Source organism: Sminthopsis crassicaudata, chromosome 3, assembly GCF_048593235.1.
Source record: "Sminthopsis crassicaudata isolate SCR6 chromosome 3, ASM4859323v1, whole genome shotgun sequence".
Taxonomy (NCBI): Eukaryota; Metazoa; Chordata; class Mammalia; order Dasyuromorphia; family Dasyuridae; genus Sminthopsis; species Sminthopsis crassicaudata.
This window is the reverse complement of record NC_133619.1, coordinates 515,047,240-515,075,001: the sequence shown is the minus strand read 5'-3', so window position 1 is coordinate 515,075,001 and position 27,762 is coordinate 515,047,240. Positions and strand designations below refer to the sequence as shown.

The following is a 27,762-nucleotide window of genomic DNA, read 5'->3' as shown; positions in this document are numbered from 1 at the left end:
TGTCTAGGATCACATAGTTTAGTAGGCGTCTGAAGCAGGATTTGAACTTGACTGATTTCATGCATAGTATACTATCCGCTATATCACTTAGCTGCTCATAAATGCTTACTGATCGAAGGATGAATTTATAATAAGACTATTAATACCTTATGTTCATATAATACTTGACAGTTTTCAAAATAGTTTTATATGCACTGACTTATTGATCCTCACCACAACACTGCTGGGCTAGAAAAATATTCAATATCCCTATTTAAGAGATGAAGAAGCTAGAACTGAAAAGAGGTTAACCTGTTTGCCCACATTCAAACAGCTAATAAATGGCAAAGCTGGAATGATAACTTGGGTTTTTTGTATCCATTCTATTTCCCCACACTGAAAGAAATCACGTCATATAATGTGTCAAAGAGACATGTCCAAAATTATCCATTGCCCAATTAACAGGCTCTAGTTAATATAAAGAAATACAAGGGATAATGTTATTTTAAAAAATTACTCATGCATATGTACTGTCAAAAAAATTTTTTATAATTATAAAATTAATAAAAAAATAAAAATAAAAATACCAGAGGGGGGAAAAATAATATAAAGAAATAAAGCAGAATTTTCTCATATTCTCATAATTAAAATACATTGTACACTATACTATACAGCATGCCAGTTATAAAAAGTATTAGACATAGAACAAATCCTGATTAAATGTTCCCTACCCAAAGGGAAAACACACTGAATATCTAGATAATGGATAGTTATCACTGGAGTGCTACAATGAAAAAATGAAAGGAAGGAAACAAGCATTTATAAAGCACTTATCATGTGTCAGGCTAAATTGTACTAAGTGTGATAGCTAAGAATAATACTCCGAACTAAGACTTAGAGAGAGCTTATTGTACGCCAGGTGCTTTGCTAAGCACTTCACAATTATTATCTCATATGATCCTCACAACAACCCTGTGAGGTAGGTGTTATTACTCCCTCTATTTTACTGGGGAGGAAACTGAGACAGGCAGAGGTAAAATGACTTGACCAGGCTCACAAAGCTAAAAAGAGAATGAAGTTAGATTTGTAATTCAGGTCTTCTTTTCTCCAGGCCTGGTGTTTTATAGACTATGCCATCTAGAGGCTTCTAGTGAACAAATCACTATGCCACTTGAGAGTCTACAGAGCTTTTTCCTCATAATATTTCTGAAGTAGATAGTACATTTTTTATTTTGTAAACTGAGGAATTAACAGAGGCTGGAGCTGGGGGATCTGGTCCCTGTCTTGTGATTCTACATCAAGTGCCCTTTCAGCTTTCTAAGTCTCAGGCAGTGATAGAATGATGAATTCATGAATGGAGAATGATATTCTTCCAGCTCTTTTGTGGCCACATAAAATTATAATGAGCCAAAAGCAGACTATCTGGATAGAACAAAATAGGAAAAATGAAAACAAAAGCAGATGGGCTACTGTCCTTCCAGGTTAGAACCCTAGAAGGAGTCCAAGGAAAAACTCAAGATACTTCCTTCCTTTGTGTAGGTATCACCAGGACATTCTGAATATGACCACTAAAGAATTTACCACTATTCTCTTGTCACCATTTTTCCCTCCACAGACCAAAGCCAAATGTATTCCAAAGTTATTCACAGCTTCAGTGACATTTTTTTTAGATTTTATTACAAGAAAAACCTAACCAAACTGTTTTCTTATTTGAAATTTTAAAAACATGAAAAATGTGATGCCACAGATCACCACATTTGTCTTGATCTTTACTTTTGTCTTCATTTTTTAAACTTTGCTTCTTCATTTTTAACTTGCAAGCCTAGGAACTAAACTGCTATTTTGATAAAATTTGAAAGATCTGTAAATAAAGATTTTTTTTTTTAAACTGAATAGAGGATTTAAAAGTCAGAAGTAACATTAAGAGATCAACTGGTGCAATTATCTAAATTTAAAGAAGGAAAAACCAAGGCCAAGAAAAGGCCTGGAGATTTGCCTAAAATCACATTAATACTAAATGTGGAACTAGAACTCTGGTCTCCAAGCTCCCAGTACAGTGTTCTTTCCACTATGTCATGCTTCAGAGTTAAAGGTTAACAAAAACAATGTGTTTGACTATGAGGCTCAAAAGCACTAATTAGTTGCTAGTTATTTTTTTAAAGTATCAAAAGTTATTGCCATGCATTTCCACCCCCAACCTCCAACCACTCCCTCTCTCTCTGTCAAGCATATACATACACAAACAGAGCAATCTTTACTGAAATAACTTTGGGTATATGTGATATAGCACATATGTAGGTATCTACTCATTTCCAAAGAGTACAATTACCTATTATTTTAGGCCAGGGGGATCTTGTCCAAATACAGACAGCCATTTATATCCACTCAAAGTGAACTTGCAGGATGTTTAGTGGAAAGCCTATTTACACATGGATGCTAATCTTGTCCCTCCCAAGTCATGTTATATGAGTATTCCTAATATGGATATCAAGTGGCTACTACCCATAAGTCCGAAGTCACAGAATTCACAAAGAGCTCTCACATCTTTGGTGCCCCCAATATCCTAGTGAAGTCATGGGATCCAGGGAAAAATTTCACATTACAATACTTCTGGATCCATACAACTACAAAAGTGACTTCATAGTATACTATTAGCAACTTCTTATCAGGGCCTGTATCAAACATATTTTCCTAATCCCATAGCACCAATGGATCCTGTGTGCACACAGTAAGGGCTCAGTCACTATTTGCAGAATGAAGGAATTAGTATTTGATTGAACATCCCTCCCATATTGTTTTACATTAAAAAAGAAAAAAAAAAAAAGGATTGATGCATTTCCTCAAATACTCAACTGAATCAGAGAAACAGAGAGTTCTCCAAGATCTCAGAGGGACATTTAGTGTAATCCCTAGCAGGAGTTCACTCTATATTCTCTATAGTGATTAATCAGCTTCCACCAGAAGGCCTCCAGGAATGGGGAAACTCACTACCTTCTGAGGCAAGTCATTCTATTTTAGGACAGTTATAACTGTGAACCAGTTTTTCCTTTGACTATATCAAGTAGAAATCTCTCGGCAACTTTCATCTACCGCTCCTAGTTTTGCTTTCCAGAACCAGGTAGGACAAATCTAACCTTCTCTTGCATAAAAGCCATTCAACTATTTAATAATGATCATGCCTTCCCTAAGTCCTCTCCAGCATAAATATCCTTAGTTCCTTCAATGTTTCTCTTACAGTATTGGTCATCCAGTCTCCTAACCATCCTGGTCACCTTCCTTTGAATGAAATCTAGATTGTCATTGCTTTTCCTAAAATGTGAACTTAGAACTGATATCCTGGACAATATACTGTATTAACGTATTCTAACATCACATTAGTATAATTGACTAATACAACTGTTAAAGCATTTTGAGCTTTCAGTTCTCTAGAACTAACAAGAATTTCTCATAGAAACTATTATCTATCCATACCTTCCCTCTCTATTCTATACTAATACAGTTTTTTTTAAACCCAAGCTTTAGACATAAGACAAATGAGGTTATCATGAAAATCTGAATGTCTAGAATAAGAAAGAAACTCTAACAGATAAAATACTAGTTAGGTTCTGATTTTCCTTAACTTCTGAGAGACTCAGACAAATCACAACTTCAGTTTCCTTGGATATAAAATAAAAGTTAATGTCTGACTGCTAGTTGTCTCACTCAAGATTAATGTTATGCCTGAAAAATTCTTTATTTTCTATTTAAAGAAGCTATTATCTTCTATTTTCTACCCATGATTGATAAGTGCTATCTTAAGGCTAAACCTTTTAAGTGCACCTTATTATATCAAGCCAGATTTAGTCTCTCATTTACTCAACCTTTTGGATTAGCCCATAAAAAGTAAACAATAAGGAGACAGAACCAAATCTTTCCTAATTAATTACATTTTAGAATTATGGACTGTCAGAGTTGACCAGTCCAAACCTGAGGAAAAATATTCTCCAGTATCCCCAATAGTTTCTCAGCAACCTCTGCTTGAAGACTTCTAGTATTGAGTTCAATACTCCCTAAGAAAGCCAATTACATTGTCAAAAACTGATCTAATATGGTACCTAGAACTAGACATAATTACTCAGATATGGTCTGATCAGGACCAAAGCACTGAAAGGCTATTATCTCCCTTGATCTGGATACTAGCTGTCATAAAGCCCAAATTTGCATTGGCTCTTCCAATATTATACACATGAATTAGCATGAAACCCTATTGGGAATTAAAAAGGAATTGTGACTGATAAAATATAGCCCAGGGAGGTCTGAGTTCTGTGCTCAGAGTTGATGTGGTCTCGGGCCCAGCCAGGGCTGCTTTCTCACAATTCTCCTCTTTGTGGGACTGTGTCTCTGACCATACCATATCTCTTTCCTATACTTCTCTTCTTTCTGAGGCTGTCTATCTCTTGGTATCTCTCTACATCTCTGACCATCTTTCAACCCCTGTTTCTGTGTTTCTTCTAGCCTCTGTCATTCAAATACTTCATTTTCCCTGCCCAGGCCTTCCTTCCTCCTCCACCTGGCCACTGGTCACACCCAGGCACAAAGATGCCCTCTGAGAACAGTTGCTATGCTGTTAGGCCCATGAGACTCTCTGTCTGGAAACAAGCAAAGCCTGTGAAACCAGGACTCATACTTCATAATCTAGGAGGCTGCTGCAGAATCACTATAGCAATAATCAATGGACTTTAGAAATTACTATGAAAAATGGCATCCATAGGTGGTGTCTTTATAGTTATTACAGTGTAGCAGTGGGGAATCAAAAGTCCAAGCCATCATGGGATTTTGACTTCTTTAAGCAAATATTTGGATAGCTGGCCCTTTAAGATCCTCGGTGGATTGCGGAGCCTGCAGGTCAAGCTCTTACTTACTCCAGCGTTTAGCAATGTTGTGACAACGTTTTTGCCCGGGAGGCCTTGAATGGTCGTTCCTTTTCCTGTGGTCTTTTGTACAACAATCACATTGGGCTTGGAAGTCATTGGGATGGTGGTGATTTTGGTGGTCGTTCCTTAGAGAAGGGGGAAGAAAAGGAGGCCCAAGTTAAGAGTGATGATGTTGGATCGAAGTTACTTAGATTGCACATAATTCCTACCCTTAATCATGTGTCTCCTTTAGATGAAGACAAAGGTTTCAAATATCTTACAGATCCAACGATAGTCATCTAAATTGTTACCCCCAAATTTGGCCCATAAATGATAAATCTGATATGATTTTATGCAATTCCACAAACATTTATTAAGCATCTTTTATATGCAAAGCACTGTGCTGATTTGGGATTAAAAGAGACCAGGGATACTATTTAACCCTTTCACTTTATACAAAAGGAAATGGTGACCCAGAGAGCTTTGTTGCTGTCACATATAGATAGAGTAAGTGGAAGACTTAAGATTTGCACTGAGGTCCTCCAAATGCTCCTACCACTATACCATGCTTCCTATGGGCCATATACTTTAATATTTCCAAAATCCATTATTTCTGTATTCCCACTACTAATTTAGATCCAACCCCTCATGCCTTAGCAAACAGTCTTCCACAGTTCTTCCAGAGAACAGAGAACTTCCAGAGCTACTGTGAATGAGAACATTCATTAGCATTAACCTTTTGTTAATACTACTCTCTAGATACAACAGTTATTCAGTCTATTTCTAGGTAAATATAGTTATAGCCTACAACTGATCTAAGTTTTCAGAGTATAATTAATTATACTTTATTCCTTCAAAGAAATAATAATAGTTCATATTTATATAGTACTTTAAGATTTATAAAACATTTTGTAAAGAATCCTGTGGGGAAAGAAGGTAGTCAGTACAAGTATTATTATCCACATTTAACAGATGAGGAAACTGAGGCACAGAATTAGTGAAAGGGAAGGAAAATAACTTCTCAGGTCTTTTCACTTCAAGACCTTTTCTATACAACATGCTGTGTCTTTTTTCTCTAATTTTAGAAACACATCTTAAGTTCAAGAGCAGTTTATTTTGAACAATTTGGTATTAAGAAAAAAATCTTTCCAACATGGCAAGATATGAAAAATTAAATTGTCAAATCAGTTGTGCTGATTGGAGTCAAAAGGCCAAGGCATTTCCTACAGAACTTGAAACTATGTATCTCTTTCATCAACAAATTTTTCTTTTCATTATTGATAAATCCTTACATAAATTCTAATTAGCAAAATTTCACCAAATCTGGTTTTATAGCTATGAAATTTCAGGAAATGAGGAAATGCTTTCACTGATAACAATAATAATGATAAAATAGCATATACTTACATAGTGTTTTAGAATCAAAAAGCATGTTATGTATATTCTTTCATTTGTTCGTTATAGGAGTCCTATGAGATAAGTAGTCAAGGACTATTAACCTTTCTGGGCCCCACTCATCTCATCTATAAAATGGGATAAGTGACTCATCTAGGTTCTATAGTTAATAAGAAATAAATCTTAAACTCAAACTTTGTTTTTCTGACTCTGGGTCCATGAATCTCTTATATAAATTGGTGACAGGGGTATTTAAGGCATTTAAGGAGTTAGCGATATTCTACATACAAAGGATAATATTCCACATCAGGGGTTCATAACCTTTATTATATCATGAACCTTTCTGGCAGTCTAGTATATATAAGGGATCCCTTCTCAGAATGTTTTTAAATACACAGAATTACAAAGGAAAACATGTTGAAATAGTTTTCAAAATTCTTTTTTTTTTTTTTAATTTCAAGGACTTCAAGATAAGCTTATTCTAAAATAATTGAATTGTTTATTTTTTAAAAAGAGACCAAATGGAGAAATCAGTAACTATTTATCCAAGATATGCTGTAAGAGTTTTCTCAAATGCTTCACTGAAAAATAGAAGTGACTCCAGGTTTTCAAAAGTTATTCCAGATTGATTTTGAAAGCCTTTCAAATTCTAGTTCCCAATTAATTTATTCTACCTTATTTCTATTGCATTCTAACATATATTCTTCACTTTCAACAGAATATAAGCATACCATGTTTGTTCCTTCCCTTGCTTTTATATACTTCCCTGCTTAAAATACACACTCTTGAACTTCACTTCAACTAATTCTACCTGTATTTCAAAGCTTACCCTAAGTTCTATGAACTGAAACTATGAAATATTCTGCACCTCTTCTACTCTTTCCCTGCTCCAAATTCCTAAGCCACAACACAGTTTTGTAATAGAGTTACTATTTCATGTGTCAACTCCATCACACAATATATGTCTAGCAAAGAGGTGAGACTGCTATGCACACTTCCCTAGCTCCCCAAATCCAAAGCTTTGGGATAAGCACAAAGTTCCAAGTCAGTAACTAAAACCTAAAAGTTGAATAAGTAAAATATTTGCAGGTACCAAAAATCATTGCATATATGTACAATGTGGGGGGAAACTGCATGAGAGCACAGTTCATGGTTAGTACCAATATGACCAGAGACCAAGCAATTACACGATTCTATGACCAGAAGCAACAAAGGCAGAGAATTCCCCTGAGAAAGCCCCATGGTGAGGAACTTGGATGCCCTGAGGGCAACAATGTGGCCAGAAATTAGCAAGACAATGCTACAGGGCTCAAACTGAGATCAGGATGGGACAGGGGGTCTCAAGGGTTCTAAGTTCTCTAAAACTGTGATACCAGAGAAACCCTAAAGATCTGGTATTCTGAATCTTAACGATACAGGCAGGGCAAATGACAGGAGGAACAGGCTATCACAAGGACCTAGGGGATCAAGAGCAAAAACAAACATGGCCAGTTAAAACACCTAAAACTACAGCAAGGGACACATCTTGGCCTTAGCATAAAGCCCCTCTTTCTTTCCTCCCTCTTTCTCTATGTCTGTGTCTTTCTCTCAATATCTCTATCTGCTCTGTCTCTCTCTTTTTTCTCTGTGTCTGTTGTGTGCGTGTATGTGTGTGTCTGTCTGCTCTGTTTCTCAGATTCCAATAAAATACATCAAACTCAACAGGAGGAAAAAGCAGAGATGGGGAAAGGGAAAGCATTGGAAGCAAAATAAACCTTTTGATCCTAAATGGACAGTTAAAAGAGGATGAAAAAGAAAAGAACAAGACTCTAAGGGGATGTCTTAGATTGCCTCTTAGACAAATGGAAAAAGGCTAAATAAATCATGGAATATAAATGACAAGAGAAATAATTGTAGGTAATCCAGGTAGTATAAACTGATGCAAGAACTAGGAGAACAATTTATATAAGGACAACTTTATAAAGAAAAATTTTGAAAGATTTAAAAAACAGATGCAAACAATGACCAACATGTCCAAGAGACCTCTGATGAATCACATCACCAATCTCCTCACAAAGAAGTAGTACACAAATAATCGGCAAATCTTTTTTTTTTTTTTTTAATGTCTTTGTGCTTTGTTTAACTGCATTTATTACAAGGTTTTTTCTCCTTCTTTACTTTCTCTCAACTAATGGAGGACAGAAGAAAGTGAGGAAGAAAGGAATTGGCAATAGTGATGCCAGAAAAAAAAATTTAACTTTTTTTAATGCACAAAAAGGAACAGAAGTTCAGGAGGAAGCACAGATAAGCAAAACAGTTTTGAAAATACCATGTAGAATTTATTACATAGTTTAAAAAAAAAAACAACTACTGCAAAGTAGAGAATCAGTTTCATATAGAATCCTCTTTCATGTTCTAATGTGTGTATGGAAATGTTCTCTTTTTTTTTGATGTTTAAGTTCAAAATAAAATTTTTAGAAGTAGAAGACAACAATCTGCACAAATACCACAATAATGTAAAGGAAAAAAACAATAAAGATATCAGAATTCAGATCAATACAACAGCCACTCTTGATTCCAATGGCCTGAGGACAAAACATATATTTATCTCTTCTCAAAAGAGAAGCAATGCAGAATGAGGCATATTATTGCTAGAAATTGTCAATGGGTCATTATCTTAGACTATTCTATTTAACTGTATTCGTTTATAACTAAATAGATTCTCTTCTAAGGTATGGGCATCAGGACATCATATTAATGGGGGGGGGGAGCACCCAAAAAAAACCGAAACAAAAACTACACCCTAAAGAAAAAAAGTATCCTCCATAAAATCTACATCATCCAAAAAAACTTTTGATATAACTGATGATGTGGCATATAATATTACAAAAAGGCTACCTATAACAGTGGAAATTATCAATCATTATTGATCCAAGGGCCTAGAACAAATAGAACTGCCTATGTATAAGAAGAATGGCAAGACCCTACTGCTATAGTATCTACTATACAAAAATCAAAAATGAGAGAACTGTCAAAAAGTTTGGGGCCCAGATAAAATGAATATGGATGTCAAGTAATAAAAAGGATTATAGGTTATCAATTAGTCTTTTTATTCTCACGTGCACACATATGCATGTGCATACACACACACACACACACCCCCCTCTCCCCCACACACACACCTGCTTTACTTTCAATTATTAAGGCCAAGGAAACATGTACATGGAAACCATCTTTCTTTCCCTAAATTTAAAGGTAGTCATTTTACTCTAAAATAGTCAAAGAAAGGTCCTGCCAAAGTCACTGGAGCATTAATATATGTTCCAACAGGTCCTATCATACTGAAAAGGCCCACAGACAGACTGGCTAAAGAACAATCTCATTTATGTGCAAAGGTATATACCATAATATATACCAAGAGGCTGATCATTAGAGGACTAGCCACTTATTTCAGCTCTAGTAACACATGAAAACCATCTAAGATGAGGAGAAATTGCAATTTGCATCAATAGAGGGAATACTTAGACCCCCAAAATTAAGTATCCTTGCAGTAAACAAGAAATTTGGCACACCTAAATCAGGCACAATATGGGAAAAGAAATCTAGTTTACCTCAGAATATTTCTTCTACTCTTCTAAGAATTTATATCTCAAAATTTATAATTTATACCTCCTGAGTGAAATGAGCAGAACCAGGAGATCATTATACACTTCAACAATAATACTGTATGAGGATGTATTCTGATGGAAGTGGATATCTTCAAGAAAGAGAAGATCTAATTCAGTTCCAATTGATCAATGATGGACAAAATCAGCCACACCCAGAGAAGGAACACTGGGAATTGAGTGTAAACTGTTTGCATTTTTGTTTTTCTTCCCAGGTTATTTTTACCTTCTGAATCCAATTCTTCCTGCCCAACAAGAAATTCGGTTCTGCTCACATATATTGTATCTAGGATATACTATAACATATTCAACATTTATGGGACTGCCTGCCATCTAGGGGAGGGGGTAGAAGGAAGGAGGGGAAAATTCGGAACAGAAATGAGTGCAAGGGATAATGTTGTAAAAAATTACCCATGCATATATACTGTCAAAAAAAAGTTATAATTATAAAATTAATTTTTAAAAAGTAAAAAAAAAAAAAAAAAAAAGAATTTATACCTCAAAAAATAAAAAGACCTTTAAGGTCTTAAAAAATTTTCACACAAAGGCATATATAAATGGGGACTGCCTGATCAAAGATGGTTTATATCACTTCAATTAAAAAACAATAATCAAGGGATATAGCTTTCATGAAAACATTCCACTTCTCAAATTCAGCAGCATTTGATAAGCCAAAAGAAACCAGAGAAAATTCCAAATTATTTTTTAAAAGTAGAACAAATACTAATTTTTCCTGTCTTGGTAAATTTCAATTATAAGAAAAAGATCAGCATAAATGGGGGACTATAGGATTTTCTAATGCTTTAATCTTTAATAATGCGAATAAATTGAACAATGTCCTTTTAGTTCTTAACAAAAAAGATGTAAATATATATTTTTAAAATCAAATTTAATATAGATCAAATACTAAGTAATCCCCATATCAGAATTAAAGTCAGAACCTGTACTCTAGTAATTCAAAGTAGAGACTGAAAACCAAGCTTTGGATTTCTACACTGAAGTACGAGAAGAAGTTTAAAAAATTAGTCAAAGTTATATTAGAAGGGTACTTTTTAACTCATCTAATATAACCTCTCCTTATTTTACAATGAAGGAAGCTAGGACTCAAAGAGAAGGGTCTTGTCCAAGATCCTATTGACAGGATTCAATCTCTTCACTTGAAAACAATGTATTTTTAAATCCTGTAATGAGGTAATTTATGCCCATGCCATAATATATAATATATACCTACCAGAGACTATATTACTGCTAATTATCTTGCCCCCTAGAGTAGCTAATGATTTGGGTACTACTGTAATGATGCTTCCGCTGGTTGTTTTCACATAGGTTGCAGCTCCAGGGGTTGCAGTCATTCGAGCCCCTATTGAAGGACTGACTGTTGGTCGAGTGTAGGTTGCCTGTGTGCCTAAATAAAGAGAAACCAAAATCTGGCATTATTTAAAAGAATTACAGCTACTATTCAAACACACTAGATTCTAACCAAAGTAAATTAATTTCCTCAAATTTCATCCCTTGATCACATCTCTGTGCATTAGCACAGGGTATCTCTCATAACTTAATTTCCCTATCTCTACCTGCTATTATTTTACTTTTTTTCTGGTCCTAACTCCAAGGCCACCTCCTCCATGAAACCTTCCCTTAAATTTTTCTATCAAAATTTTCTTAGAGCATTTTTTTTGTATCTTTCTTTTGTTACTATCACTTTCTACCCTTAATTACACAAACCATATTTGCCTCTCCTCCACTAGATTTTAAACATTAACCAGCTATGATTCCAGAGCACTAATGATGAAGCTTGCTATCTACTTCCTAATAGAGTGGAGAAAGACTCAAAGTAGAAGACATATATTTTTTGACAAGGCGAATGTGGAAATTAATTTTGCTTGTATATGTATTTATTACAAGTGCTGTTCTTTTGTTTCTTTTCTAATGGAGTAAATGCAACAGAACAGGGTAAGACAGTGATAGGACAGTCAAAAAAGGGATATTAACTATAATTAATTTTTAGTTTAAAAAAAACAAAATTAGTTAAATGGACCCAATGAAAGATTTACATTTTAAATGTAGGTATCAGGATTAGATATCATTGAACAATATGACAAATCAGGCACTAAAATGGAAATGAAACATTAAAGCATGAGAGGATTTAGAGAGGATTTTTTTTTTTTTACTGTATCTCACTCTTATTTATATTTCACCACTAAAAGTAAACAATGATTTATGATGACTCATGAATTATATCACCTAGAAGGAAATTCAAATATATTTTATGTTGCTCTTTCTAGAAGGGTTATCTGAAAGGAGAAGAGGGTTGTAAGATAAGAGACTGTTCAATACTAAAAATGAAACAATTATAATTTCATATTGCTTCTACTAAAAGAACCACATGAACGATATTTCTATTCTAACACTTAAAGTCAGAAACAGAGAAAGTTAGAGTTTAGAGACTACATAACCCAAATCCATCATTTTACAAAAAAGGAAGCTAAAGAGCAAAAAGTGAAGTGATTTGATCAAAGTAACAAACGTAGAAAATGGCAAAGGCGGGGGCGGAGCCAAGATGGCGGAGAAGAAACACACGACTCAGTGAACGTCCTCACTCCCTCACAACCAATTAGATAAATTAAGTCTCAAAATTAGCTCAGGACTGATAGATACCACAAGGACTGGAAGCACGACTTACCAGCTGAAGAGAATCTGGAGTTTCAACAGGAAAGGTCAGTTCTCAGGGGAGGAATAAGAAAGACCAGCACAGACGGTGGGGTAGGGGCACACTGCGCCCATTGCGCTGGGAGGGGCTCTGGGATCAGAGAAGCCACTGAGGTAAAGGAATCTGGCACAGGCTGTTAGCTCTTCTCTGCTAATTATTTAGCAGTTCAGAAGAGAAAGCCAAAATATTTTAAAACTCAGATTAGATTCCCCCCCCCCCACCCTGGGGGTGACTCAGGCACAGATCTCGGCACCAGGGGGTGTGGCCTCAGCTACCACCTGAGAATAGTTAAGAGACTGACAAGTGGGTGGATACGGCCCAAGGCAACACACACTGCCTAGCTTAGCTGGAGGGAGTGGAACTCAGCTCCAGGAAGTCCCAGAGAAGCGGAACCTTTGAACTAGGGACCGCGGTTTCTGGCAGACACTTCCAGTTTGAGCGCAGGGGCTTCTCACGTCACCTGCTGCAGACATCCACTCCCCACCCGGACACATAGGCTGAGCTTCTTGCTGTCTTCACTATTCTACACCCTCAAAGCACAGCAGTGCTAATCACCTCTGGGGTACTACCAGGGAGGGGGTGGGGAACTCTCTCCCAGAGCTCTCTCTTAGCGCGGGCCCAGGAGCCGCTGCATCCATCCGGTCTGGGAGGAAGCTGGTAAAGAAGTAAATAATTTCCTACCCCAGGGACAGACCCCAAAAGATTTTTTAAGTATGAGCAAAAAGCTAGAAAAACTATAGATTCCTTCTATACAGAGAAAGAGCGGGTACCCAACCCGAGGAAGTTAACAGCAAAGATTCAGAAGATAACAACCTAAAGGGAACGATTCCTGCCCCCCATCACATAACTCTCTCCTAGAAGAAGCTCTTAAGAAACTGAGGGAGATCGAAGAAAAATGGGGCAAGGAAAGGGAAGTTATGATAGAGAATAACAACGTCCTGAAATTGGAGTTGGAAAAAATAAAGAATTCACAGGAGATGCAGGGAAACAAAATTAGTGAATTAGAAAAGGTTAAAAAAACACAGGAAAGTAGGATTTCTGAATTGGAAAAGATAAAAAAGTCTCAAGAAAATAGAATTTCTGAATTGGAAAAAGAAAATAATTCTCAAAAAAAAAAAATTAGGGAAATGGAAAAAAATTCAATAGAGCAAAATAATTCATTTAAAAACGAAATTGGGCATTTACAAAAAGAACTAAAAACTGTGAAAGAAGAAAATAACTCCTTAAAAGTCAGGATGGAACAAATAGAAATGAATGATTCACAGAGAACCCAAGAATCAGTCAAACAAAACAAAAAAAATGAGAAGCTGGAGAACAACGTCAAATACTTACTGGGAAAATCTATAGACCTGGAAAATAGATCTAGGAGAGATAATCTGCGGATTATTGGACTTCCAGAAAACTATGACCAAAAAAAGAGCCTAGATTCTATTTTACAGGAAATTATCAAAGAGAACTGTCCAGAGATAATAGAAACAGAAGGGAAAGTAGATGTGGAAAGAATTCATCGAACTCCTTCTGAAATAGACCCTAAAAAAAGAACACCACGGAATATTGTGGCTAAGCTGCAGAATTACCACACAAAGGAGAAAATCCTGCAAGCAGCTAGAAAAAAACAATTTAAATACCAAGGTGCCACAATAAGGGTCACCCAAGATCTGGCTGCCTCCACATTAAAAGATAGAAGGGCCTGGAACCTGATATTCCGTAAGGCAAAAGATCAAGGACTGCAACCAAGAATGAACTACCCAGCTAAGTTTAGCATCTTTTTCCACGGAAGAAGATGGTCATTCAATGAAACAGAGGAATTCTATATGTTTCTAAGAAAAAAACCAGACTTAAACAAAAAATTTGATCTACATCCACAAGACTGAAGAGAAACAGAAAAAGGTACACAGAACCCTTGAGAACTGTAACTCTGTTGTGGGTATATAAAAAATACTCAAGGATAATTTGATTTTACTGATATAAAAGAAAAAAAGGGGGGTGTAGTAAAGGGAAGGAGGTCGGTTCAGAAAAAGGGGAAGGAGTAATAAAAAGAGGGAAACTACATCCCAGGAAGAGACATAGAAAATACACCATATCTGAGGGAACTTAGTGAGGGGGAGAATCATTGTGTGAATCTTACTCTCATCAGAAGAGGCTCAAAGAGTAAATAATTAACATATTTGTTTTTCAGAGAATTTTCTCTCACCTCATTAAAAGGGAGGAGAGGAAAAGGGAAAAGGAAAAGGGGAATAAGTGAAGGGACTTGGAGGGAGGGGGGAGGGATCCGGAAAAAAAAAAAAAAAAAAAAAAAAAGAGGGAGGGTTGCGCGTCACAAGGGGGGTCTGTAAATTAAATATCGGGGAGGGGGATCAGGGGGGTCAAGGGAAAAAAGCATAATCTGGGGATAATACGATGGCAGGAAATACAGAATTAGTAATTTTAACTGTAAATGTAAATGGGATGAACGATCCCATCAAACGGAGACGGATAGTAGATTGGATCAAAAAGCAGAACCCTACAATATGTTGCCTACAGGAAACACACTTAAAGCAGGGAGATACATACAGAGTAAAGGTAAAAGGTTGGAACAGAGCCTATTATGCTTCAGGTAAAGCCAAAAAAGCAGGGGTAGCTATCCTTATCTCAGATCAAGCAAAAGCAGAAGTAGATCTCGTTAAAAAAGATAAGGAAGGAAACTATATCCTGCTGAAAGGTAGCATAAATAATGAAGCCATATCAATACTAAACATATATGCACCAAGTGGTATAGCATCTAACTTTCTAAAGGAAAAGTTAAGAGAACTGCAAGAAGAAATAGACAGTAAAACTATAATAGTGGGAGATCTCAACCTTGCACTCTCAGATTTAGACAAATCAAACCACAAAACAAACAAGAAAGAAATTAAAAAAGTAAATAGAACATTAGAAAAACTAGGTATGATAGACCTTTGGAGAAAACTGAATGGCAATAGGAAGGAATATACTTTCTTCTCAGCAGTTCATGGATCCTATACAAAAATTGACCATATACTAGGACATAAAGATCTCAAAATTAAATGTAGGAAGGCAGAAATAATAAATGCCTTCTTCTCAGATCACAATGCAATAAAAGCTACATTCAGTAAAAAGTTAGGGGTAAATAGACCAAAAAGTAATTGGAAACTGAATAATCTCATTTTAAAGAATGACTGGGTGAAAGAGCAAATTATAGAAACAATTAATAATTTCACCCAAGATAATGATAATGATGAGACATCATATCAAAATCTTTGGGATGCAGCTAAAGCGGTAATAAGGGGAAATTTTATATCTTTAGAGGCTTATTTGAAGAAAATTGAGAAAGAGAAGATTAACGAATTGGGCTTACAACTTAAAAGGCTAGAAAAAGACCAAATTATAAACCCCCAACCAAAAATTAAACTCGAAATACAAAAATTAAAAGGAGAAATCAATAAAATTGAAAGTAAAAAAACTATTGAATTAATAAATAAAACCAAGAGTTGGTTTTATGAAAAAGCCAATAAAATAGATAAACCTTTGGTAAATTTGATCAAAAAAAAGAAAGAGGAAAATCAAATTGATAGTCTTACAAATGAAAAGGGGGATCTTTCCACCAATGAAGAGGAAATTAGAGAAATAATAAGGAGTTACTTTGCCCAACTTTATGCCAATAAATTTGATAACTTAAGTGAAATGGATGACTTCCTCCAAAAATATAGGCTCCCTAGATTAACAGAGGAGGAGATAAATTGCTTAAATAGTCCCATTTCAGAAAAAGAAATAGAACAAGCTATTAATCAACTCCCCAGGAAAAAATCCCCAGGGCCAGATGGATTCACATGTGAATTCTACCAAACATTTAAAGAACAATTAGCCCCAATGTTATATAAATTATTTGAAAAAATAGGGGATGAAGGAGTCCTACCAAATTCCTTTTATGACACAGACATGGTACTGATACCTAAACCTGGTAGATCGAAAACTGAGAAAGAAAATTATAGACCAATCTCCTTAATGAATATTGATGCTAAAATCTTAAATAAGATATTAGCAAAAAGACTTCAGAAAATCATCTCCAAGATAATACACTATGATCAAGTAGGATTTATTCCAGGAATGCAGGGCTGGTTTAATATTAGGAAAACTATTAATATAATTGACCATATTAATAATCAAATTAATAAGAACCATATGATCATCTCAATAGATGCAGAAAAAGCATTTGACAAAATCCAACATCCATTCCTACTAAAAACTCTTGAGAGTATAGGAATAAATGGATTATTCCTTAGAATAATCAGGAGTATATATTTAAGACCGTCAGTAAGCATAATATGCAATAGAAATAAACTGCAACCTTTCCCAGTAAGATCAGGAGTGAAACAAGGTTGCCCACTATCACCATTACTATTCAATATAGTACTAGAAACGCTAGCCTCGGCAATAAGAGCCGAGAAAGAGATTCAAGGAATTAGAGTAGGAAATGAGGAAATTAAACTATCACTTTTTGCAGATGACATGATGGTATACTTAGAGAACCCCAAAGACTCTGCTAAAAAGCTACTAGAAATAATTCAAAATTTCAGCAAAGTGGCAGGATACAAAATAAATCCACATAAATCCTCGGCATTTTTATATATCACTAACAAAATGCAACAGCAAGAGATACAAAGAGAAATTCCATTCCAAACAAATATTGATAGTATAAAATATTTGGGAATCCATCTACCAAAGAAAAGTCAGGAATTATATGAGAAAAATTACAAAACACTTGCCACAAAAATAAAATCAGATTTAAATAATTGGAAAGACATTCAGTGCTCTTGGATAGGCCGAGCGAATATAATAAAGATGACAATACTCCCCAAACTAATCTATTTATTTAGTGCTATACCAATCAGACTCCCAAGAAACTATTTTAATGACCTAGAAAAAATAACAACAAAATTCATATGGAAGAATAAAAGGTCAAGAATTGCAAGGGAACTAATGAAAAAAAACTCAGAGGAAGGTGGTCTAAGTGTACCTGATCTAAAGCTATATTATATAGCAGCAGTCACCAAAACCATTTGGTATTGGCTAAGAAATAGACCGGTAGATCAGTGGAACAGATTAGATACAAAGGACAAAAAAGGGTACATCTATAGCAATCTAATCTTTGACAAACCCAAAGATTCCAACATTAGGGATAAAAATTCATTATTCGGAAAAAATTGTTGGGAAAACTGGAAATTAGTATGGCAGAAATTAGATATGGATCCACACTTAACACCATATACCAAGATAAGATCAAAATGGGTCCATGATTTAGGCATAAAGAGGGAGATAATAAATAGATTAGAGGAACAGAGGATAATCTACCTCTCAGACTTGTGGAGGAGGAAGGAATTTATGACCAGAGGAGAACTAGAGATCATTATTGATCACAAAATAGAAGATTTTGATTACATCAAACTAAAAAGTTTCTGTACAAATAATACTAATGCAAACAAGATTAGAAGGGAAGTAACAAATTGGGAAAATATTTTTAAAAACAAAGGTTCTGACAAAGGTCTCATTTCCAAAATATATAGAGAACTGACCATAATTTATAAGAAACCAAACCATTCTCCAATTGATAAATGGTCAAAGGATATGAACAGACAATTCTCAGAGGAAGAAATTGAAACTATATCCACTCACATGAAAGAGTGTTCCAAATCACTACTGATCAGAGAAATGCAAATTAAGACCACTCTGAGATACCACTACACACCTGTCAGATTGGCTAAGATGACAGGAACAAATAATGACAAATGTTGGAGGGGATGTGGGGAAATTGGGACACTGATACATTGCTGGTGGAGTTGTGAAAGAATCCAGCCATTCTGGAGAGCAATCTGGAATTATGCCCAAAAAGTTATCAAACTGTGCATACCCTTTGACCCAGCAGCGCTACTACTGGGATTATATCCCAAAGAAATACTAAAGAGCGGAAAGAGACATATATGTGCCAAAATGTTTGTGGCAGCTCTTTTTGTTGTAGCTAGAAACTGGAAGATGAATGGATGTCCATCAGTTGGAGAATGGTTGGGTAAATTATGGTATATGAAGGTTATGGAATATTATTGCTCAGTAAGAAATGACCAGCAGGAGGAATACAGAGAGGGTTGGAGAGACTTAAATCAACTGATGCTGAGTGAAATGAGCAGAACCAGAAGATCACTGTATACTTCAACAACAATGCTGTATGAGGATGTATTCTGATGGAAGTGGAAATCTTCAACATAAAGAAGATCCAACTCACTTCCAGTTGATCAATGATGGACAGAGGTAGCTGCACCCAGAGAAGAAACACTGGGAGGGGAATGTAAATTGTTAGCACTAATATCTGTCTGCCCAGGTTGCATGTACCTTAGGATTCTAATGTTTATTGTGCAACAAGAAAATGATATTCACACACATGTATTGTACTTAGACTATATTGTAACACATGTAAAATGTATGGTATTGCCTGTCGTCGGGGGGAGGGAATAAGGGAGGGGGGGTAATTTGGAAAAATGAATACAAGGGATAATATTATAAAATATATATATATATATATATAATAAAAATTAAAAAAAAAAATTAAAAAAAAAAAAAAAAAAAAAAAAAAAAAGAAAATGGCAAAGGCAAAGCTGAAAGTGATGTCTCCTGACGTTGGTCTAATGCTCCTTCTATTACACTAAGCCACCTTTTGCTGCAGTAAAATATATATAAACTCAATATATTTATTTCCTAATGAGATGAACAATTTGTATAAGTGACCTTTGAAGACAGACTCAAGACTTACCAGTAGGAGTTGTAACCAGTTTAGTTGTCATAATTGCTCCATTGCTGCTCACCACCATTATGGGTGAATTGCTACTTGTGGGCAGTGTTGCTGTGACTGGTTTAGGAAGGATTTTACTTGGTTGAACCTGTTGAGTGATGATTTTAACACCTATAAAAGAAGAAAATTTTAAATACATATCTATCTATCACAGTTTTTAAAAATTCTGAACATTTCCTTCACATGAACAATAGGGCAGTAGTTTCACCTGTTCTAATTTTAATTAAGTATATTGTGTCAGTCCCTAACCACCCCTCCCCTAAACTTACATAATTCTTCAATATTCCTTCTTTAGATTCTACATCCCTGAAGAAATGTTACCAAGTATTTAAGCAAAAGAGAATCAATTGAACTCTTCATTCCTGCCCTATGCTATCTAAGTCTTCCTATTGAGATCAAATGAATGATCAGGTTAACCACTAGAAGTGGCTTTTCCAGAGGAATAATCTGTAGACAATTATTTTATGTTACATATTCCATGTAAAAAGTCTGGAATAGGAAAACTGTGATAAGCAGTCAAGAACAAAGTTAAAGAGAAGAAAGGGGCTTTTACAGATTTCCAAAATAAAAGCATTTCTTTTATTGAAACATTCTCATCACTCTCATCATTGAAATAAATAGCTTCTAAGATAATTTTAAAATATTCTATTTTATAGGTATCAGCTCCATTAAGAGTAACATTCCTCTTCTATAGTCTGACACTGGGCCATTCTTATGTTATAAAAGTGGCCTCTTCTTCGCCAAGGCTATGTCCACAAAGCACAAACTCTACTGAAGTAAAAAGCTTCAAGCAGAAGCTAAGGATGGCCTTCCATGTCTGTACTCTCAGGACTTATTTGGCTGAGGACTGAGAAAAAGAAGAAGACTGGACTTAGGGAACACACTGCAAATTTTCAGGAAAATTACATAGCTTTTGAAGTATCTCAGGAAATATACTCGGTGTTTATAGGCGATGCTTGAAAAAGACTGAATCTTGAGGCAAATTGCAACCTCTCAGTATTTTAGTAGAAGGCCTTAAGAATTGGCTTAAACTGAAAAATTCCTTCCTTTTCAGCCCCCCTCTCCTTGAACTGAGCTAGTGTGGTCCCCAGTCAGCAGAGATACAATCTATGACCGATCCCATACTTTAAGCCTTTCTTTCTAGTGGGCTATAGCTTACCAGATCCAATATTATACCTTTAAAAACTAAGGACCACCTCTATGAGAAATACAGGGCATAGAGTGGAGAGTTTCAATCACATCAAATTAAAAATTGATTGAAAGGAATCCTATTTGTAATAATATTTATTATAAAATTAATAATTACCAAAAGCAAATGAGAATGAAATTGTTAGGATGTTTCACAGACATCAAAATTATAAAAGGAATATATTGCTGTGGAAAGCTAAGAAGTATATTTCTTTTTAGGTTTCTTTTAAATTTAAGTTGACAAAATAGGAAGGAAGGATACTCTGATTATTTATTAGTATTAAGCAAACAAGGTTAAAATTTTTACACAAAACTTAGAAAATTCCATATTCAATCTTCTTAACTTGATAGGAAAACTAACACAATGAAGTTGTGGGGAAGAATTATCTTTTGATATTATCTCATGGATGTGTTGCAGATGGTTCAGCAAAAATATTTCCAAATCAAATCTTAATAACTGCAATATCTGCAGTTGTTAAACTGTTAAACAACTGTAGAAATATAAAGCATTATTCATTAACCAATCATATGGACAGTAGGATCTCTTCACCAATCAAAAGATAATCATTTCAAATGAGATTTTATACATTCAAAGATATGAAGGTAAAAACCCTGGTATTATATCTAACTGTTCCATCCAAGGAAGCATGAAAAGTCATTCCTTTTCAAGCATTTGAGCCACAGGACACTACGGTAAAACTAATACTACAAAGGATATTTGTAGATCACTCTAAAAATACTAATCTCCCCACCCCCCATGGAATTTGCATTACTATGCCCTGCCAAGCTATGGATATTACCAACCTATCTCCACAACTGCAAACCATAAATTTTCTAGAATACTCTTTTAACAGTAAAACACCACTACATTTTTTGGCAGTAAGATTTAACAACTGCCTTCAAGCAGTGGTTCATTAAATCTACTAGATATCAAGGCTTCTTGCCTCTCCTGGCTTCTGGTCCACACCCGCTAATCCCAAACCCAGGAGAAATTAGCTCTCCTGGAAATTAAAGGTGAAAGAGCTAGGCTACAAATAATCTTTTCTCAGCATTTTCTCCTATTTCTCTTGATAATTAGATGGGCTATCAGACAAGCAGCCCACAGAAGGGACCTGATGCATTTATTGCTAAAGGCCCCATTCTCCTGACTGTCACCATCTCCACTCTGGAGGACACCCCACTTTTAATCTGTTCCCAAGATCTGTTTTCTCTAGGCTTCACATTTTGAATTCTCAGATGGCCTTTCAGCCTGGAGAACACTGACTGGGGACAACTGACTGGGACACCTCCTTGATGCCCTGCTGCCATCCCCTACACCTCATGCCTCACCTCCTGGCATGAAACCCCAAATCTCTACGACCCTTGTCAGCTCAAAGCAATTAAAGAGGAGATCGACTCCCCTTTTCCCACATGCATCTGGAGGCAACAGTTTGAGGGGGCAACAAGACGAGAGGATCCCGCTACTCTGAAGATCTTTGGAGAAAATCTTCAACCTTTCCTTAAATGAAGGACACTGTCCCATATTTTCTTTTTTCTTAAATGAATTTAAGTCTCAACTGTTTAAGGAGGGAACTGATGATGGTTGGGGTCCCTTTAAGATTCCTAATTGCCCAACCCAGGCTGACCTTGATTCACAAATCCTGGTCAAAAGCACCCTTTGAATATCCGGGCCCAGCCCGCCCCCTATCCCCCCCACTCTCAGCTCAGCTTCCCCCAGCCCTCACCTGATCTGGGCTAACTGAAAAGCCCACTGAGAACTTAGGGGTACCGCCCATCATCTTCTAGGTATAAAAGAAACAAGCTGGAACGCCCTCTTTGCAGGAGCCCTCCCAGCCAATACATGGTATCCTTCCAGCCATGTAAGGGTCCCTGCCCGCCAACGGCCACCTTTGGCCCTGGCATCTTTCTAACTGAGCTTTACTTCCAAATTTCTACAATAAACCTTTTATTTATCAAAAAACAAACAAACAAACAACAACAACAACAACAAAAAACACAACTGCCTTCATTAGAATTTAAAAACTATCACTGGTTTCTAAAACAATAGGAACCAATTTTAAAAGGTAAATTCTAGGCCTACCTTGGGTTTGCATTATTATTATTATCTCAGAACTATTATCCAGTTACCTGATTCCTGTTTGATCTGGATGGTTGGCTTAATGCCAGGTGGCAACTGAGATTGCTGAGGTTGTTGCTGATGAGACACTGCTGTGGGCTGGGTTAACTGCTGTTGGGTCTGTTGCTGCACTTGATGCAGTTGCTGTTTTGGGGACTGTTGATGTTGTTTAGGGAATTGTGCTAGAATTTGGGTGGGGGTGGCCACCAAACTTTTAGGGGAAGGAAGTCTAGTTGATGCCACCTTAATTGCTGATGTGGATACACCTATAAAAGGACAAGAGAGAAAAAAAAGGGATTTTTTTTTAAAGGTAAAAATTATAATTGGGTATGATAATAGGAAAAGCACTTACTGCTGATTCAGTAAATCAAAAAGGAAACAAGCAAAATATCATGTTTTAGTCACATTTTTAAAGTTTGTGTGTGTGTGTTTGTGATAGAAAGTGAAGAGCAATCAAGAAATTCATAGTATTTCCTTACTAAAAATTAGATTAAATTGGAGAATGGCTGAATAAACTATGGTATATGAATATTATGGAATATTATTGTTCTGCAAGAAATGACCAGCAGGATGATTTCAGAAAGGTCTGGAGTGACTTACATGAACTGATGCTGAGTGAAATGAGTAGGACCAGGAGATCATTATATATGTCAACAACAATACTATATGATGATCAATTCTGATGGAAGTGGCCCTCTTCAACAATGAGATGAACAAAATCAGTTCCAATAGAGCAGTAATGAATTGAATCAGCTATACCCAGCTTAAGAACTCTGGGAGATGACTATGAACCACTACATAGAATTCCTAATCCTTTATTTTTGTCTTCCTGCATTTTTGATTTCCTTCACAGGCTAATTATACACTACTTCAAAGTCTGATTCTTTTTATACAGTAAAATAACTGTATGGGCATGTATACATATGTTGTACTTAAACTTTAATATATTTAATATGCATTGATCAACCTGCCATATGCTTAAAATGAAATGTATTAAATTTTAAAAAATAAAAGTTAGCTTATATAATTTCTCAGATACATTTCATCTTCTTCCCTAAATGGAAATCTTATGTCTTATTAAGCATTTAGCATGCGCTAGGCACTATGCTAAGAATTGAGGATACAAAAAGAGGCAAAAGATAGTTTCCATACTCAGAATTCTTATTGTTTAACAGGGTACAAATATGTGTAAATAAGCAATATAAAAAATAAATAGGAGATAATTTAAAAAGAGAAAGTACTAGAATTAGGAGAGGGTGAGGAAGGCTTCCCACAGATGATAAAATTTCAGTCAGGACTTAAAGAAAGCCAGCAAGGAGAGCATTCTAGACATGGGAAATGACAGAGAAAGCCTGAGTCTGGAGACAGAGTGTGTGGCACGTAGAAAGCAAGGAAGAGTCACTAGATCAAAGAGTACATGGCAGGGACTAAGATGTAAGAATAGAAAAATATGGGAGCAGCTAGATTATAAAGGGCTTTGAATATCAAAAAAGATTTTGTATTAGATCCTGGAGATGATACACACTGGAATTTATTGAGGAGGGAATGACATGTTTGGAGATAAACTTTAACAAAATCATTTGGGTAGATAAGTGAAGGATGGATTGGAGCAGAGAGAGAATTGAGGCTGGCGGACCCACCAGCAGGCTCTTTGTGTGATGTCTTCCCCAACAGACAAGATATACTTACTTCTCTGGTGCCTGGCATATCGTATGTGCCCAACAAACATCTGTGCAATAAATGTAAAAAATTATCTCCCTTTAAAACACACACACATACAAGCAGAGATTTTTCTTCTCCAGGCTTTTTGATCTTTAGTCACCTCAATTGTATCTGATTGTAACCCTATTGGGGTTTTCTTGGCAGACATGCTGGAAAGGTTTGCCATTGCTTCTTCAGCTCATTTTACAAATAAAGAAACTGAGGTAAACAGGATTAAGTGACTTGCTCAGAGTCACATAGCTAGGAAATGTCTAAGACTGAATTTGAAGTTAAGATGATGGATCTTCAAGCTCAGCACTCTATCCACTGCACCACCTATGATGCCAGGCTAAACAATCCCAAACTTTCAATGGTCACCTGTTTAGATAGTTTCCACTTCCCCTCACAGTCTTCCCTGGATGCATTTCTAGATATATGTCAATCTCTCTCCTAAAATATGATCTCCAAAGAACATACCATGAGGTCTCATCACAGTAATATACAATGAAATCAATATCCTCTGCATCTTCTCTGTAATTCAAGAAGGCATTAGTTTTTTTGAATGTCTTTGTCATATTAGAATGTATGCTAGGAAGAGGAAAAGAGGAAAGTTTGTATCTTTTATTTCAATGGCTTAGGACTTTTTTGAGGAGGAAAGTCTCTACCAACACAAGACTGAAACTGTTCTGCAACTTACAACCTTGGAGAGTCTCCCTAGAACCCAAAGAGATTAAATAGCTTGCTCTGGGTCCTGTGGCCAGGATAAGGCAGAAGCAGAACCTAATTCAGGTCATGCTGACTTTAGAGCCAACTCTCTACTTGGCAAGTCATATTCTTTCTCTTATTATAGTCAATTAACCACTTTTTTGGTTGATGAAGGTAGTCTTTTAACAGGAAGGGGAGGAAAAAACAAAATTTAAGGGTTAAAACTGATAAAAATTATAATTAAATAATATATAAATTGTGAGATCTTCTTCAAATTGACTATCAACAAACCACAATTGTATTTAGTACTACCTTGTTATATGTTGTTTTATCTAATATTTCATTCCCCCATTTGATTGTTTATTCTAATGTGTTTTCTTTATAGCTCTTAGTTTTAATGAAAAATGTTATTAAAAGCCTCATTCAAATAACAAAGGAGAATGGTTAAATGTATAGATAAGCTAATATAAAATGAATATATAGTATAGTAGAAAAAGTAAGTAAAAACTGAAATTTATAATATTATAAAGTCTGAAAAAGCCTACCAAACAATATAGCTTTAAAATCCTACTAATTTTTCTCCATGTGCTACTAAGGCAAACAGATTCAGTACATGTCTACTGGGATTACACTTTTTGCTAGAGGGGTAGCTTTGGATAATTTAAATTTTTTTTGTTTTGGACTAGTGAGTCTAGATAATGCAGCAAAAAAACCCAAACCAAACCAAAACCTTTTATATGAAAGTAAATATTAATGGAATTGGGGAGAGGGAGAGAAATCTATGAACATAGACTATAACTGGTAAGAGTTCTTAGTACTTAACACTACATAAAATCAAAAAAGCCATTACATCACCCAATATCTTGAATTTGACAACTATGCAGATATCCTGATTTAAGAATGCCTACCCATCCCTGAGCTAGAAAAACAATACAAAGAAAGATTGTCTCAGGGGTAGATTGCTAAAAGCAGGGAGCAGGAACGAATAAGAGGAAATAAGGCTAAGTAAGCCATAGAATAAAATATAACTGAAAACAGAGTGACTGAAATTAAAAGAGAGGATAACATGAGATTAGGAAGTTAATAATGAATGCTAGTGCTAAGTTGAAAGAGTAAAATATAGGACTCTGGAGGAATATAAAAAATGTGCAGAAAACCAACAAAAATTTCAAGGAAAAGGATGAAAAAAATAGAATCACAGAGGTGAAAGACAAAGGTAACATGATTTTAATTGAAAAGTAAAATTAATAGAGAGGAAAGATTTTTGGTCATCATGATTATATGAAATAATTCAAGAATAGTCAACTTTTAATAAAGAACAGAAGTGGAATCAGTCTTTAGACTTAACAACAGAGGTAAAATATTTAAGACTACACAGATAAACTGCAGAAAAGGGAAGCAATTAAATAACTGTAAAAATACAAATAAAATATATAGACATGGAATGTGCATTTCTCTGCTGTGAGAGTATCCCATAAGACCCTTATAAAAACCACCTGTTAGAGCCAAAAGAATAGTATCATTCTTGGACAAGGAGTAATACAGATAATGTTTCCTTTCTTTGTAAGAGATGGACATAATTTAACAAACTGTGATGTGAACTGGAGAAAGGAAAAATGTCCCAACAAATAACAATTCACATTAAGAATAAAACTGATAACCAGGTGGGGCATCATTTACTTTCTTTCCCCCTCACAATCAATTCTGAAAAATCAAACTTGAAGTATGGTCACAACAGAAAACAATGAAACAATATTTAACTGATGTTCTTTCCTTAAAATAGTTTATAATATATATCAGGTTGGCTAAGATGTCAGGAAAATAAAATGATAAGTTTTGGAGAGGAGGTGGAAAACTGGGATTCTAATGTATTATTGGTGGAGTTGTGAATTAGTTCCCCATTCTGGAGAGCAATTTGGAAGTATGCTCAAAGAATTATAAAACTGTACATACCCTTTGATCCAGCAGTGACACTAGTAGATCTGTACCCCAAAGAGATCATAAAAAAGGGAAAAGGACCCACATGTGCAAAAATGTTTCTAGCAGCTCTTTTTATGGCAGAAAGGAATTGTTTTCTTGTGCAATATGATAAATGTAAAAATATATGTATGTTTATATATGTATGTTTGTATATGTAAAATGCATGTGTATATATCTGTATATGTAAAATGGTCTGATTTTCTTGTGCAGTATGATAAATGTGGAAATATGTACATGTTTAACAATATTGGATTACTTTCTATCTAGGGAGAAAGGTAGAAGGAAAGGAGGTAGAAAAATTTGGAATACAAGATTTTGCTAGAATGAATGTTGAAAACTATCTTTGCGTGTATTTTGAAAATCAAAGGTATAATAAAACAAAACAATTAATATTGAAAACCATCTTTACTATTAAGTGAAAAAATTAGGTTATGTAGAATATTGTTTTTGTTTTTTTAAATTATGGGTCAAATTAGCAAGGTATTTTTTTTTCTCCTTTATTTGTTCAGGACATAGAAAGGCTTTTCAAAAGTATTTCAAAAGGATAATTAGGGTCTGCTACTTCAGACATTAATAGAGATATCTGGGAGAATTTACAAGCAATTAGTGACAGA

The 27,762-nt window shown here is 35.3% G+C and overlaps 1 protein-coding gene across 8 annotated transcripts in view; it reads right to left on the bottom strand.

Moving 5' to 3' along the window:
• EMSY (EMSY transcriptional repressor, BRCA2 interacting) overlaps positions 1-27,762 on the bottom strand; it is a 112,529-nt gene that overhangs the window by 55,597 nt on the left and 29,170 nt on the right. For all 8 annotated transcript variants that reach the window (XM_074304118.1, XM_074304117.1, XM_074304120.1 and 5 more), the window contains 4 exons: positions 22,774-23,028; positions 19,420-19,569; positions 11,142-11,315; positions 4,881-5,017 (listed from right to left, as the gene is read on the bottom strand). In XM_074304118.1, coding sequence (XP_074160219.1) covers positions 4,881-5,017; positions 11,142-11,315; positions 19,420-19,569; positions 22,774-23,028 — 716 coding nt within the window. The remainder of the gene's footprint in view (positions 1-4,880; positions 5,018-11,141; positions 11,316-19,419; positions 19,570-22,773; positions 23,029-27,762) is intronic.